The sequence below is a fragment of the Vulpes vulpes genome, chromosome X, assembly GCF_048418805.1.
Source record: "Vulpes vulpes isolate BD-2025 chromosome X, VulVul3, whole genome shotgun sequence".
Classification (NCBI taxonomy): Eukaryota; Metazoa; Chordata; class Mammalia; order Carnivora; family Canidae; genus Vulpes; species Vulpes vulpes.
In genome coordinates this window covers 15,022,805-15,039,159 of record NC_132796.1, presented here as the reverse complement: position 1 = coordinate 15,039,159, position 16,355 = coordinate 15,022,805, and the positions used below count along the sequence as shown (strand labels likewise).

Here is a 16,355-nt window from a genome sequence, read left to right as displayed (position 1 = left end):
GAGTGTGCACACCTACAAAATTATGCATAAATATGTACATATGCATTCAATGGAAGGAGATAAAGAGATGGAAAGGGTCAGGCACAGAGGGCAAATGTTCGATTTTAAATAGAGTGGTCTGGATCAGCTTCTCAGCAAAGGTGACATTTGAGCAAAATTTCAAAGAGGTGCCCAGGGCATAAACCAAGGGGCTCTTGGGAGGAACAGTGTTCCAGGCAGAGGGAACAGCAAGTGCGAAGGGCGAATATGGCCCGCGTGTTGGAAGACTAGCGGGGAGACCTGTATGGCTGAGTGAGGGGAGAGTAGGAGAAGAGGTCTGGCTAGAACGTCCTCTGTGTCATGAGTATGTGGGGTGTTTCCATGTAGAAGTAAGGCAGTCTAGTAAGTGTTCAATAAAAGCCAGTGGTCACTGAAGTGTTCAATAAAGACCAAGGCCCACCTAGAATTGCCAATTGTTTGGGAAGTTCCATTAGCTCACAGCTGAAGTTTTCTCTAATGATGTCATTATTAATCGTTTAATAAAAACGTTATGTCAGAGTACTTACTGAGCAGTGTGACGTGAGATGGTCACAGCTCAAGTAAACACTTTTCTTTGGCTGTGCCAAGGAGAATTGTTTTCATTCATTTGGTTGGTTATGTAGTAAAATCTGAAAATACGTTTTTTTTTGGAATAGTATCTGTTGTTCCAGGCCCTGAAGAGCCAATATAATAACAAAACAATATTGTTTTGTTTGGGGTTCCCATATATGAGTGCCTAGGCGTGGCGCCTGGTTTTGAATCATCTCTCTTTGGAGTAGTAATTCAATCCAGAGGAGGACGGCCACCAGATTACAAGTTTCAGCTGCGTCTAAAATATTTACGCAAGGGGGGCTAGTCGTATATGTTTTATTTAGATCCACTCCTCAAAGATTAAGCCTTTAACTTTCCCATTCAACTTGGGGCACGTGTGTTGGAAGGAAATCTTCATTCGTGCTCTAACAGTCACGGGTTTGAGATATAATAAGGATCAACCCCCCTGGCATCAGAGAATGGGCAGCAAAATGAAAATGTCAGAAACGGTCAGCTGTGACCTCGCCTGACTTGCATGCAGGTAGTTTGTTGGGGAGGGGATTTCAGGAATCAGGAGTGAGGGAACAGGAAGAGGGCATTAGGAAAAATGAAAAAGCCAATAAAGGATCTGTTACTGAGGTCACTGCTGTAGGCAGTGAAGGCTCAGCATCATTGCATTTTTTTATGTTGTTCGTGACACGTATTTGAAGGGCCGTTTTAGCACACATTTGTACGGTCTGCTAAGCAATCTGTCTGCTGTGTTTGGCAGTTACGACTACTATTCCAAACTTCAGATTCTGGATAATAACCATCCAAGAAATACTCTGAAGTCTTTCCTTCATAGGCTCTGTCTCACTGCTCTCAGCTCCATTCCCTATCTTTCCCCTTCTGTGCCTTGTATCCTAGGGTCCTGCCTCCTTGCACTATTTGTGTTAAGTTCCTGCTCTTCAACTACCATTCCTGGGTTCCAGACTCATCCTTGACTGATGGAGACTCCTTAGTGATGTCATCAGTCAGTCCCCAAATATTTCTGAACATCTACCAGATGCAGGGCACTGCATTGGTTTACCAGAGAATAATAAAGCATCGAGCAGCTTCACATCTAGTTGGGAAAAACTTGAGACCTACGGTAGAAAATTTAAGTAAAGTGCCCAGTAGTGTATGTCCCACAAACAGCAAGTGGATGGTGTAGTCAAGGAATAAACTTTAGGATAAAGAGAGGACAAAGCCACCTCCACTGGCTTTTGTAGCCAGAGCATGCTTTAGAGGGTCAGAGAGCTGACCCAAGCAGGTCATCTTCTAAAACTCCCAATTTTGAAAGGGTGAAAATATGGAATTCCATTTGAAATCACCTGATTTCTAAATGTTGGTTAGTTATTCAAACTTTCAAAAACTTCCGGTGTGATTCTCACTATGTGGGCAAGATTGAACTTGCCTGGGAGCCGAATTGGGATTGAGAGCTAATGGTATGCTTTTGTTGAAGGGCTTAGTGCAATGGGCAAGAAGTCAAAATGTAAAGAACATTAAGATCCTTTCCAATGAGAAGATTCTGGGGCTCTAATATTTCAGTCACGTATGAGGTGATCAAAACCTGGGCTTGGAAGTTGGCAGTGGGCAAGGAAAGAAGGGACAGATGAGGGAGAAATTAGGGAATATTAATAATAATACCCTACATTTACATACTAGTTTATGGTCTACAGAGTTTGTCATTGGAAGCAGGACAGAATGGAGGCTCAGAGGGTAGGCTCTGAAGTTGGACTGCCTGAGTTCAAATGTCAGCTGTACAGTGAATTACTGGTGGGGCCCAGTACGCCTTACCCGGACTGTTTCTCAAGCACTAAAATGGATTGATGCTAATGAATTCACATATCTCATGGAGTTGTTGGCTGCTTAAATAATATATTGCATATAAGGGTTAAGCCTGGCTCACGGGAAGCATCAACTACTGTTTTCTATGTATCACACATACATCATCTCTCTTTAATCCTTGCAATAGCTCCATGCTATGGGGAGAAGAATGCATGGGAAGGATGCCTGGACATAGAGGTGGGGGGTGGGGGAAAGGGAGGGGTCAGAGGTAACGGTCAAAGAGTGAACATTTGGTTTGTACACTCAGCTCTCCTGCTGAAACAAACTCTGGGTTTCCACGCCCTTCACTTAACCCCTGTGGGATTTATTTTTTCCATTGAGGGTGGTTCCTTGCAACTCCTATTTTCTATAGTTTAAAAAAACTGGATTTCTGAGTATGGTAGGAAGAATAATGGCTCCTCAAAGACGTGTCCCTGCCCTAATACCTGGGATCTGCAAATATGTTACCTTATATAACAAAAGGGACTTTGCAAGTGTGATTGAAGTTAAGGACTGTTGAGATGGGGAGATTATCACGGATTACCTGGGTGGGCCCAGTCTAATCGTGGGAGTTCTTAAAAGTGGAAGAGGAAGGCAGAAGAGTGAGTGAGAAGGATGCCCCAGGTGAAGGAGTCCCCCTCCCATTCCATCCCACTGCTGCTGTCTTTGAAGATGGAGGAATGAGGCATGAACGGAGAAATGTGAGTAGCTTCTAGACTGGGAAGGGCTCTTAATTTATAGCCAGGAAGCAAATGAGTATGTTGGTCCTACAACTGCAAGGAACTGAATCCTGTAGTAACCCAGATAAGTAGGACACAGATTCTCCCCTAGAGCTTCCAGAAAAGAATGTAGCCTTTTGACACCCTGATTTTAATCTGGTGAGACCAGTATTGGACTCCTGACCTAGAACTCTAGCATCATACATTCGTCTTGTCTTAAACTGCTAAGTTCAGTGGAGGTAATATGTTATAGCAGCAGCAGGGAGCTAATATACTGAGATTTCCACCTTAAATTATTTGGCTGATGTTATCAGCAGCACTGTCAAATTCGAGAAGTCAGCAGGTATGGAAATGAGGAGAGGTGGTGAGCGAGGAGTTCTGGGATATATGGAATTGGAGAGGCAAACACAGTAAGGCGTTCACATGGCAGTGCTTAGACCACACTTGGCTGCATGGGATTGGAGTTGAGGAGGTGGTGACAATAGCTGAAAGAAAGTGCCAGGAAGGTGACGGAGGAGAAGAGACTTTGTTGAGAGGCTGGTGTCTTGAGTTTCCAGTTGCTGTCTTTGGCTTTCATTCTAAGCATATGCATGCCAAACTCCTGCTCATCATAATTGGAATATATGGACTATGTTTTAAAAAAATCACTAGAATCATAACTGGGTAAATTTTATAGACAGACCATAAGAATTTTATTTATGTGTTAATTTTTTAAAAGATTTATTTATTTTAGAGAGAGAAAGAGAAGAGGGAGCAGGGTGGGGAGGAGCAAAGGGAGAGGGAGGGAGAAACTCAAGCAGACTCCCCACTGAGTATGGAGCCCCGACTTGGGGCTCAGTCCCACAACCCTGAGATCATGACCTGAGGTGAAACCAAGAGTTGGATGCTCGAGCCACCCGGGCACCCCCAATAATTTTATTTATTGACTTAAATGGAGACTTCAATAAATGAATAATGCTTTAAAATGTGCTCTTTGTAGGTTTCCAAAGGAAAATCTGAAAAATTTAAATGTTTTTCCTTTCTTTGTTTATGAATCCTTGTAACAATGGAAATGTTTTGTCTCCTAAGAATGGCATGGAGCTCAACTATATGACTCAGTGGAAATGACGACCACCTCTTTGGTTGTAAGAAATGGGAAGTGAATTAGGAGAGCACCCAAGAGAAACAGGCTGATAGTCAGGAAAATGTAAGGCCTATGGGAACATCTCTGTTTTGGACCAGGAGGAGTGATGTGGAGTATTATAATGAGAGACAGAAAAAAATGAATAAAATGTTAGTCACTAAGCAATCAGGCCCCTAGAAGAAAAAAAAATGCCAAAAGAAAAAAAGTGGACAATAACAATTTGAGAATCTCTGGCTTTTATTAACCAGATTTCCTCCTTTCATCAGTGTAGATTGTTGCTGGGAGCCCTGCAAGGTTCCAAGATGGAAGAGGCCAGCTCTGCCTATGGGGTCAGAGGATTTAGCAGTGGAGGAGGTTGGAACTATTGGCGGCTATGGTCAGCCACTGGTAAATTTGTAGAGGCAGCAATATAAGCCTCTGTTGACCTTGAACATCACTCTCCACCCCTCTTTCCTGGTATGCAACTCTTCCTCAGGCCTTCATGCTCTTCTCTGCCTGTGCCACAGTCCTGGCCCACTCCACCTCACCTACCCACACTGACAAGTGCCATTCTCAGAGTAGCTCATACTGAATATTGATTCTTCCCAGTACTTTTCAACATGGTTCAGTATGGTAGGTCTTTACTACATGATCGGAAAAATTCAGCCGGTTAGAGGTAATGCATTCTAAGGTGTGTATGACTGATTTTCCCTTAGTGCTCCTAAGAGTATTTTAAAAATTAAGCTGTTAACAGACACTTTAACTGGTGGAATGTTAAAGTAGCCTGAGAGAGATATTGGAGGACAGAGACTAAGAGGAGGCAACTCCAATTAAATTGAGGCATCAAGGCACTAACTATTGTGCGTACATTTGCCTTGTTGGCTGTGGAGTAATTGGGAACTTGAGCACTCATTCAGTCTTGTTTTCAAGCAGAATTGTATTTTAATGATCCCAGAAAATAATCAGTACCCTACCACCACTTCAGAAAAATGGGCTCCTGGAGCCTACAAGCTATGTTTCACTGTGCAATTTTAATTTCCAAATATGCATATTTTTTTAAAGGATGATTTTATTGGGGCACCTGCGTGGCTCAGTCGGTTAAGTATCTGCCTTCAGCTCAGGTCATGATCCCGGAGTCCTGGAGTTGAGCCCCTCATTGGGCTCCCTTCTCAGTGGGGAATCTGCTTCTCCTCCCTATGCCCCTCCCCCAGCTTGTGTTCTTTCTCTCTCTCTGTCAAATAAATAAATAAAATCTTCAAAAAAAAGAGATAGATTTATTTAGTTTAGAGAGAGAGCGAGAGAGCACTCTTGAGAGAGGCAGAGAGAGAGAGAATCTCAAGCAGACTCCCTGCCGAGCAGGGAGCCTGACATGGGGCTTGATCCCACAACCCCTGAGATCACAACCCAAGCTGAAATGAAGAGTCCCAACACCCAGTCAGCTGAGCCACCCTGGCACCTCCATACATATTCTTTTTCTAAAATTGTGTTTTAAGATACCCACTATAGAAATAATCATTCCTTTGTAATTAAATTTTTTTTAATTTTAAGATAATACCTCACATGGGTGAGAGTTTGGGAAAGTAACACTCATGTGCTGCAGAGGGTTGTATAAATTGGTTTGTTTTCTGTAGGGCATTTTGGCAATCAAAATCATGGAATTTCTGAAGGAAGCAGCCAAGTATGTATTGCAAAAATTTAGCCAAATTTATTGCAACATTGTTTATAATCATGAAAAATTGTTATGTATTAAAGTGAAATTTGTTGTGTAAATTAATGGTATATCCAGTCAATGAAATGTTATACAGTGATCACAAGTGTTATTGTGGAAAGTTGCTTAATGATATAGAACAATGTTCAAGATACACTGTCATGAGAAAAATCAGGTTACAAATTATGTAATATGATCTTTCTCACACATATAAATACATATCATACATATAGACATATAAACATGGAGAAAGAGAGTGAGCAAAGAATCTATGCCAAAATGTTAATGTCATTTATATCTGGGTGGTGAAATTATAGGTGGTTTTAATTTTCTTTTTTGTTTATCAGTAATTTATCTGTAGTTGCTCCCGTAAGTGTGTGTTGTTTTTCAGAGAGAAAAAAATAGAATCCCTTTTAAGGAATCTGAGCATCCTCGGAAAGTAAATATCAGCAGTTCTTGTAAACTTGTTATAAACCCAGAAGCATCTGAGCTGGTTTAACTCCTAAGAAAGAAGTAGTGGCTTACTAGGTATACCGTAAAGGCTGTGCTAATAGGTATACAAGGAAGCACGGTTAATGAAAGCTTAGTTTATGCAGATGTATACCTTTACTTTTACAAATTCTTTTCTTTTTCTTAAAGATTTTTATTTATTTATTTTAGAGGGAGAGAGAATCTCAAGCAGACTCCCTGCTGAGGGGGTTGGGCTTGATCCCACCACCCTGAGATCATGACCTGAGTGGAAACGGAGTCCGACGCTTCACCCACTGAACCACCCAGGCACCCATTTACTTTTACAAATTCTTATGAATATTAGCTGACAATTGAAGTTCTTAGTCATCATTTTAAGTTTCAAATACACTTATATTTGTGATTATATAACAGAATAGAGAGAGCACCGTCACCATTTAAATTGGAAGAATTGCTTCACCAGAGATGTGTCTGTAGAGAATTGAGTTGAGAAGTACTGATGAGGCGGTTGAAGATAATAGTAAATTAATACACTGCCCTCTTTTGGTAGCCATTTGGAACTCATTTTACATTCAGTCCTGTTAAAGATGTTCATCTACAAATTCATGCACAAACTAACTTTAAATAACCTTTTTCCTCAACAGAGAATGCTGATAATTCCAGTTTGTTATCACCATCTGGTAAGACTATTTTTTCATGGCTTTGGGGAATTTCAGGAAAATATTTCAAAAGTTCTCCATGCAGTATGGCATGTAGTCAGATACAGCAAAATTGCTTTTTTCCATGCAGGTTGATTCAATTCTGTCATGAAACCTACAACTGAAAAGTCAATAGCACACATAGACAAGAGGACAGACATCTTGGTCCCCCCACATTTATGGACAAAGCTGAGGAATAAATTCTGGGTTTTCATTTGGAGGCCTGCTTAAGTTCTTCAATGTTATTTTTAGTCTAGTTCACAGGTCTCTGAAGAGTACCAAGAACGTAAACCTGCCGAATGTTCCTGCATATTTGAGGGATGAGATGTTCTCTTAAATATACTTCCTCAGTCGCTTTTGAACAAACACTTTTCAAAGGACTTCTGAGGGCTTAGCCCCCAGAGAATGGGAAGGCAAATAAAGAGAGAGTTTTAACTAGGATCCTCTTGGCAGGAACCAGTAGAACCCACATTTGAGACTGCTAGCCAGAACCGGAACTGAACTCAGTGATAAAATGGTCCAGCCCTGTATGGTGAGAGATGACAAGATAGTGAAGCCCGAGTAACTTACCTAAGGTCACACAGCTTCCTGGCCCCGTTATGCACAGGCAGCACATGGCTTTTCTGCCTCCTCCTGCATTCTTTCTGGTATACCATATGTTGTAGAACAATCCTTTATGGTAAGGAGTGAGTCTACTCACATGCTATCCTTAGTTGTATCAAAATGAGCTTCTGCTGTTAATTCATTTAAATAAAATTAATAATGATAGCTATTACTTCTTATGCACATACTACATGCTTGGAAGTCTTCAGACCTCTCATTCAGCTTCCAGTCTTACGGTATAGGAATTATTGTTACTTTAAGGATTCTATTTATTTATTCATGGGAGACAGAGAGAGAGAGAGAGAGGCAGAGACACAGGCAGAGGGAGAAGTAGGCTCCCTGTGGGGAGCCCAATATGGGACTCAATCCCAGGACCCCGGGACCACGACCCAAGCCGAAGGCAGATGCTTAATCACTAAGCCACCCAGGTGTCCCACAGTATAGGAATTATTATATTCCTAGACAAGGAAAGCTGAGGGTCAGAGAGGATAAAACTTGCTCACGTTCACATATTCTGTGGAGCCACTACTTGTATTTGACTTGGCCACCACCCTCCTACCCCGTTGCTAGCTGTGTGGCTTTGGGCAAGTTTCTTCACCTTTCCGTGCCTCAGTCCCTTCATCTATGAATAGGGTAATGTAATAGTACCTGCTTCATAGGGTAGTTGTGAAAATGAAATGAGATAACATATGCACCTGACCCAGGGTAAGCCTTTAATAGGTAATAACGATCATTATTATGAGTGATTAAGTAACGGGGCAAAGATTCAAGCCAGGACTGCAAGGCTCCAAAGCCTAAGCTTTTTTGACTATGCCAATTTGCCCCCTTGCTGTTAAGCTCCTAGGGTAAAATGAACCACTGTATTTTTCTCCTAGTACAGTTACCATCCTCAGACTTCATCATGGTGCTATCATAGCCAAATCTTGTTTGCATGGAAATATGGGGTATGGAGATTTGAAGGCACACACTGGGTCCAGTCAAAGCCTGGGTTCTGGGTGCCCTGCACTAACTGGAATATAAGACCCTGTGCACATCCAGGGACTTGCAGGGGATTGTGTACACAGGCTTCTTCTTACCATTCATCACCTTTCAGAGGAATTAATACTCGTTCATTAACAACCAGCTTTGGCCAATTATTTTGTTTTGCTCCAAGATTCCCCCAAAAGATTCCCCAAAGGATTCCATATCCACACTTTGAAGCTTATTGCTCAGGAACTGTCATATTTCTTAAGAAATATCCTTGGTAATTAAAAAAAAATGTAGTAACTGACAACATATGGAAGCAATAATGTAGGACAGACAGGGTGTGTGTGTTTCAGCCAACGCATGAGCGGTCTAAAACACACCGGCCAGCCAAGCGCCTTGACACACCCAAATGTTGTCCTTACCCACTGAATATCAGGCTGCCTACTACAAAGCTTGTATGTCTTGTAAAATGTTTGTTTACTTTTCCTGTGTATACATAGAAGTCAAGCCATGGGATCTTTTAAATATTTAAACATGCAAAATGTGTGTAGTAGATTGACCTCTTAGCTTAGTGGATTTACACCATGGGAAATTTATAACTTGATTGATTGCCTTAATGGCAGGCATATTTTATTTTTAAAGATTTTATTATTTATTTATTTGACAGAGAGAGAGAGGGAGTGCACAAGCAGGGGGAGAAGCAGAGGGAGAAGCAGGTTCCCTGTTGAGCAGGGAGCCCGATGCGGGGCTCGATCCCAGGACCCTGGGATCATGACCTGAGCCAAAGGAAGACGTTTAACAGTGTGCCACCCAGGCATCCCAATAGCAGCCGTATTTTAAAATAACTTACCAGGAAATTGTGTTAGGTGGTACTGTACTGAATGGTAGCAGAGTTGTTGTTTTGTGTTTTTAATCCTCAATTCACAACGGGAAGTGTTGCCAGGTGTTATTATGACAAAATGGAGCCAATGTGCTTATACGTTTTATAATTGTAGTTTGGCAATTTTTTAAAATATAAAATGTTTTTGAGAATTCTCTGGCTGAAAAAAATTGAAAGTCGTATGTCACATCTTTTTCTGTGGTTTCTAAAGTTATTTCCATAATATTGCGTAGGTAGGAGCAGGCTTTGAGCGATAAGTCTCAAGTTCTTCATCTGTAAAATGAGACAGCTGCACTCATTTCATTTCTTGGGTTCTTTCTCCGTAATTCTCTGGCTAAGTGTATATTCTCTGAGTGACTATGGGGCTTGCGGATTCATATTGGTCTGAAAGCATGTTGTCTACTTCTTTTCATAATTCTATCTCAAAAGTTTTAACTCCTTAGAATTCAATCAATAATTGTTTCAAAATATTAATTTGAAAATTTTGTTGTTTTTTCCTCTTACAGTTGAATCATCTTTTGTTGGTTTTGTCCCCTACTCCAATGGTACTCCAGGCAAGATTTTGAAAAAATTCAAACCTAGATTTAGCCCAATTTGTTAAGCTTTGGATTTAATTATACCTTTCTATTGTTCCCCTCCCCCCCTCCCGGGGCCAAAGAGGTTGAAACTACAAGCCTAAATGGTAAGAATTTTTCTGAAGCAAGTGAAAATTGAATATGAATTATAGATATAATGAGTGGTGTTGAAGGTTTTCATATTCAAATAACAACAACAAAAAAAAAACCACCAAATCAAATAAATCCACAAACTGTCAACCCTGCGGAGCATGCCATACTTTTAGGTTAAATGAAAACATTCTTCTTATCACGGAGGGAGGCCAGCCCCCTACCACGCTAACTGTTCTGTAAAAGAGAAGAAATACTGATCACATTTTGAGTACCCTATTTATCTTGCTTCAACACAGTGCCAGTACATTTTATATGGCAGATTGTTTAAATGTGGAAAGCACATCCAGTGACTTCAGTATGATTCAGCATGGATTTGGAGGCACAGAGTTTTTAAAGACAGCCCTTTTACAGATAATTTTATCAATTTTTAAGTAGTATGACATGAAAAAAAACAAACCTGGCTGCTTCATCATGATGGAGAAAGAGGCTGTGTTTGAGGGAGGTGGACGGGTCAACCCATTCTGTGCCCTCCCCTTTGTGAGTAGACTGCTTTTATCTCTGTGCAGGCAAACCCCAACACTTTTCACACTCCCTTACTTAATTAAAATAAAAATCTCACCATGTGGTTGGTGGTTAAGTTGCTAAACAATCATAGATGGAGTTCAGACTGATCAAAACTGGTTTAAATTCATATTTGGCCCAATGGGAAGGGGAAGGTATTATTGTTTTTATGATTAATGACTTTTTACACTGCAAGAAAATCTTCAAAATAGCCTTGGCAGTAGTTTTTGGATTTATTGTAAGTGGGTTTTTAAGTGTGGTAATGTAATATGTGTTTTTCACTCCTAATGTTTCATCCAGAATAATAAATTACAGAATGATATTTATTTAAAGAAATAGCAATTAGAATAGAGTTTCAATTGGATTTTAAGGGAAACAAGATCAAAATGAGATTTTTCAAAAAGTTAGTTAAATGCAATGTTCAAGAACTTCAATTTTAAACTAGAATTACTTAAAGATTGCTTTAGAAGAGTGTACCATTAAGCATCCACAGGGCTATAAAGTTGGTATTAACTAGAAACATATTCCTTAGGGACTTGCATTATAATGGAGTAAAAAGGAACAAAATATGAAGTGACATAAGTGGGTTTGTTTAAATCTAATAATTACAGGAATGTTGCTATGTTTTAGACACATAACCTATGTTCAGGAAGCACATTTTAAATGAATGAATAGTCGCTCAGGAATTGTGTCTGAGGGTTGAAGAATGGCTAGTATGTGGTGGGGTGGGCAGCAAATACATGGTAGTGTCAGTTGGCTTTTGCAAAACTCTAGCTTCCCTGGGATTGGGGAAAAGTGAAATGTTTAAGGAACCTAGAAGATACATGTGTTTGTTAATCATGTCAATACTTAGGTTTAATTTTTATTATTTTATTTCAGATGCTACTTCAAGCGTATTATCTACTTTAAACAAAACAGGTAATATCAAGTTCTTTCTAAATATACTAGCTTGTCTTCTGTGTCTTCTTGGGTTCTCCCTTGTGTGGTCAGTCTTCTGGGTTGCTAAAGGTTGTCTCCTTGCCTATTTCCTGTGCCTTCAGTTGTTGATTTACTACTCCTTTTACTTTGACATTGACATTCTGGTGTTACCTCATTGCTGAATTTCCAAACTGTTAACGGCCATAGCACTCCGTTTAAAATAACATTTAAAAAAAATTGTGTAATAGTAATATATCTTAGCTCATAACAAATGGAGAATATAGAAAAATACAATGAAAAAAAATAGAAATCATCTTTTAATGTTACTTTCCTAAGACTATTCTAATAATTTGCTATATTTCCATTCAGGATCATATATAATCTTTTAAACAATAGTCATAGCATATATAGATTTTTATGTCTTGCCCTTTTGACTTCATATTAAGTTATAAGCATTTTCCATTGTCCATTACTATTAATGACTTGATAGTATTCCATTGTGTACCATATGTTGAGCATTATTAAAGCTGTTTTTACTTTTTTAATAGAAATTGTTGCAATGAACACACTTGTGCCAACATTTTGCATTCATTCCTGATTTCTGTAGGATGCGTTGTAAGGATTGAATTTAATAGGTTAGGTCCTTGATCTACCTATTGCCCAGTTACCTTCTTGAAAGCTTGTACCCAGCAACATTCTTGCCAGCAGTGAATGAGAATGTGTCACTTTACCTTTGCTAAGAGCTGAGACTATATCATATATTATTAGATCTTTCAATTCCTTTGGTTCTATTTTATATTCTTGATTGGTGATGAACATTTTTCCCCAAAAGCACTTATGTTACTAGAACCAGAAGTTCATTTCACAGATGTGTTTTGTTTGTTCTGGGAAGAAAAGTATCAGGGCAACCCAAATAATATATTTAAAAGATTCTTCATGATAATGCAAAATACCATCAGCCTTTATAATTACCACCAGCCATTACCCATGAGTCAGGCCCACATTGAAACATAAATTCACCAATAACACATAACACAAATGAGGTTCCAGAAACTGTTGGTGTAATGTCATCATGCTTAAGTGCTTCTCCAAGATCTGAGCTTTGTGTTTTCTTCAGAATTTGCCACTCACCCTAGTAGACAGATCTTCTTTGCAAATCTGTGCCCCGAATACAGCCTCTTCCAACTGGCCACCTTAAAGCATGGATTTCTGAACCTGGTTCTCCATTATCTGAGAAATGAACCATGGGCTCTGTCTCCAGGGTGTGTTGGGAAGATATATCTAAGGTTTGCTGCTTCAGAGTATATTAATATTTGCCTGTGGTTTGAACAGTTCCATCTTGGTTCTGCTGTGAGCTCACTGCATGACTGTAGTTGAGTGGTTTTAACCTCTTTTTTTTTTTTTTTTTTTTTTGGTTTTAACCTCTTTGAGAATAATTTTATCTACCCATATAATGGTGATAATATTATATTAGCTCCTAAAGAAAATAGCAGGACACTTTCTTGATTGTAGAGTATACAGTATTTTAGGTATTGTGTTTCCATTAAGTCTTATTCTGAATCAGCTTTTCTTTACAACTTGTCACGTGAAGGTTCTGATAGTGACTTAATTCTACATATTTGATGTGTAAGTCCACATTAATTTGTCTAGCAGCAGCGCATGGAAACTGCGGTAGAATTACACAAGCAGTGGGGTATGTGATGGGTGTAATATAACTCAGCAAACATGGGAATCCAAATCCCAGACCCACCTTATTCCAATGCTATATGATCTGTGTATGCTTTTCCCGTTTATTCTGCTGCTGGGATGACCAGTAGTGTCTGAAAGATGTCAACAGTACGATCTTCTTAGCAGTTCACTAAAATGGTACTCGTGGAAAATTGTTTTTTAAAAACAAGGAACAGTTCTGCTCTAATATTTAAATTGCTTCTTTGCAGAAAAAACTAAAATCACTATAGTAAAAACCTTCAATGCATCAGGTATGACTTACTATCAATATCAAGAATTTGTTTTTTATAACTAAAGTAAAATCAAACAAATGGCTGGTATTTATGTTTTCTTTCTCTTTTTTCCTACTTTTAAAAAATGAAATCTGTTCTTAATGAATAGATATTTAATGTTTATGCACTGGGTACCTGAAGTTGTTCTAAGTGTTTGGGGCTATGTAGTCATGATCAGGTACAGTGCCCACCCTTAAGAATCTTCTAGTTTGGGGAGAGATAAGGCAAACAAAGAGATAACTGACATGAGCATGTATGCAGATAAAAGGAAATGATTACACAAGTGTTTCTGAGATGGTTAAGAAGCATGGGAGATTAAAAGGCTGGTGCTAGTGGTTATCATTGGGATGTAATTTATGAGGGAAAGAGTCTTAGAGGAGTGAACCTCAGACTCTTGAAATAAAAAAAAGAGATGTAGTTTTAAGTACCTAGTGCAAGAGTAGGAATATGTGATATTTTTAACAAAGGCTTCTGGTTGATGTAAAGCAGGGATTGGCAGACTGTGGCCTGGGGGGCAAATATGGCCCACTATCTATTTTTGTAAATAAAGTTTTATTGGAACACTGCCGTGCTCATTTGTTTACATGTTAATCTATGGCTACTTTTCCAATACAATGAACAGGAGAGTTGAGTAGTTGTGGCCCACTATATGGTCCACAAAGCCTAAAATATTTACTTTTTGATCCTTTACAAAGTTTGCTTACTCATGACTTAAAGGATGACCTGTGGCCATGTACTTGGGGGAAATGACAGATAACAGCCCTAGCAATAGGGAAAAAAAATCTCAGGATTAATGAATAGCCAAAAGACACATATCACTGGAAACAAGGCACCCCTAAAACTTAGAGAAAGATGAGATGATGGCATATAACACTTAGTGAACAATAATAGACCAATGGTTGTAGAGAACACTTAAAGCATTACTACTCACCATCTAAAGCAAGTATATTTAAAATGAAATCTGCCTCTTCTGGTGTGATAAACATTGCTGTGAAACATGTCAGGTAACTTTGGGCAGCCAAATTCAGTTTGCTCACAGAATCAAAACTCTTAGTTGAAGCATGATGCCTATACCGCAAATGTCACCTAGGTCATTCTGGCAGAAACCATTTCATGTGCATGAACACAAGTTGTAATTTTAGTTTGTGTCCAAACTTGTTCTCTTAAGAATAATTAAGCGCTCATAAAGTACAACAGAAATAAAATAGCAATCAGGCATTGCATTCATAATTCTGACCAAACCAGACCTAACAAGGATAGCAAAATATCCCTTAATATAACAATCTTTTCCCCTTGGCACTTTGCTTAATACATTATCAGCATTTGCCTCTCACATTTACTATAGATTTCTTATACTTCACCAAAAGGATGAAGTTAATGAAGGCAAGATTTTTAGGGGAGTAAACCTTGGGCTCTTTTCAAATCAAAGAAGATATGTACTTCTCCTTTTACCAAAGGAGAAAGTGCCTTCTAGGTGAATATGTATGAAGTTTTTTGTTCTAACATGGCTTTATCTCATCTCCCATTCATCTCTGCTTCCTCTGTATGCCTATGTGGTCTGTTGTCCTGGCTGTCACTCCATTTTGCCCTGATTATAACTTTGTATTTACTGGCCACTATCACTTACTATATTGCATGTTCATTGAGAGCGGGGTCTGTATCTGGAACCTTCCAAAGTCTGTAGAATATGGTAGTTGTTGAGCAAATAGTTTTTAAATTTTGTGGTTTTTGCCTATGTGTGATGACATCATGACATCAATATTATTTCTTACATACATTTGCATAAGGAAATAAGACCAGCATTAGAGGGTTCATGGACTCTCGTGCCCAGAGAAGGAAAGAGGATCTATCAGTAAGGGCTATTGCATTTAAAGTCTCTATGCTCAATTTGCATTCACACTCTTCTTTTTATGTTGGACAGAAGAGGGATTGATTGGACATGGGACAACAAAAATTTTGAGGGAGGAGTAGGGGATCAGACAGTGACATACTAAAGAATAGTAAAGAATCAAGTTCTATAGCTAACCAACTAAAAAATGAAAACACTCTTATTCCTTTAGTCTTTGTGGAATTCATCCAGCCAATTATATCCAACTTGTAATATTTTTGGTCCACGTTTGATGCCTGAATTTGTGAATTCTCTTGACAATGTAGGAGATAAGTGTAGGTGTTGACATGTTTAACCGGCTGGGTTATTTTCTTTGCAGGAGTCAAACCCCAGAGAAATATCTGCAATTTGTCATCTATTTGCAATGACTCAGGTTAGTTCTTGTGTACATTACACATTACCAGATAAATGAGCTCCATAGAGAGAAAAGGTTTGTTTTTCTCCTGTTGAACATGTGATGTGTATCTCTCTGATCTGTCTCTTTTCATATCGCCTGGCTACTAAGAGGTCCCAAATGAAAACAAAAGCAAATTTTAGACCTGCCTGAAATTATCTTCCCATTGCTTTAGTGAGATGATGGATTAACTTCCTTAATATGAGAACATGAAGCTCTACACTAAATATTTTCCACCATAGCTTTAAATCCATAACTAATACCTTTAGAATTGATTCATGGATATAACTAGCAATGTCCTTAATTATTGAAATCCACTTCTGGCATATAAATCCCTCAAGCTTTTCCATAGGACCTGAAGTATTATAGCTTAGAAATAGGATGT

General features: G+C 39.0%; 1 protein-coding gene across 4 annotated transcripts in view; it reads left to right on the top strand.

The window, feature by feature from the left end:
• The window catches only part of ADGRG2 (adhesion G protein-coupled receptor G2), a 127,240-nt gene that overhangs the window by 74,173 nt on the left and 36,712 nt on the right, over positions 1 to 16,355 (top strand). The window contains exons 4-9 of one of the 4 annotated variants that reach the window (XM_025997488.2): positions 7,039 to 7,074; positions 10,048 to 10,086; positions 10,200 to 10,223; positions 11,650 to 11,688; positions 13,626 to 13,667; positions 15,896 to 15,949. In XM_025997488.2, coding sequence (XP_025853273.1) covers positions 7,039 to 7,074; positions 10,048 to 10,086; positions 10,200 to 10,223; positions 11,650 to 11,688; positions 13,626 to 13,667; positions 15,896 to 15,949 — 234 coding nt within the window. The remainder of the gene's footprint in view (positions 1 to 7,038; positions 7,075 to 10,047; positions 10,087 to 10,199; positions 10,224 to 11,649; positions 11,689 to 13,625; positions 13,668 to 15,895; positions 15,950 to 16,355) is intronic. The other 3 variants (XM_025997489.2, XM_072745029.1, XM_072745030.1) reach the window with 3 other exon arrangements.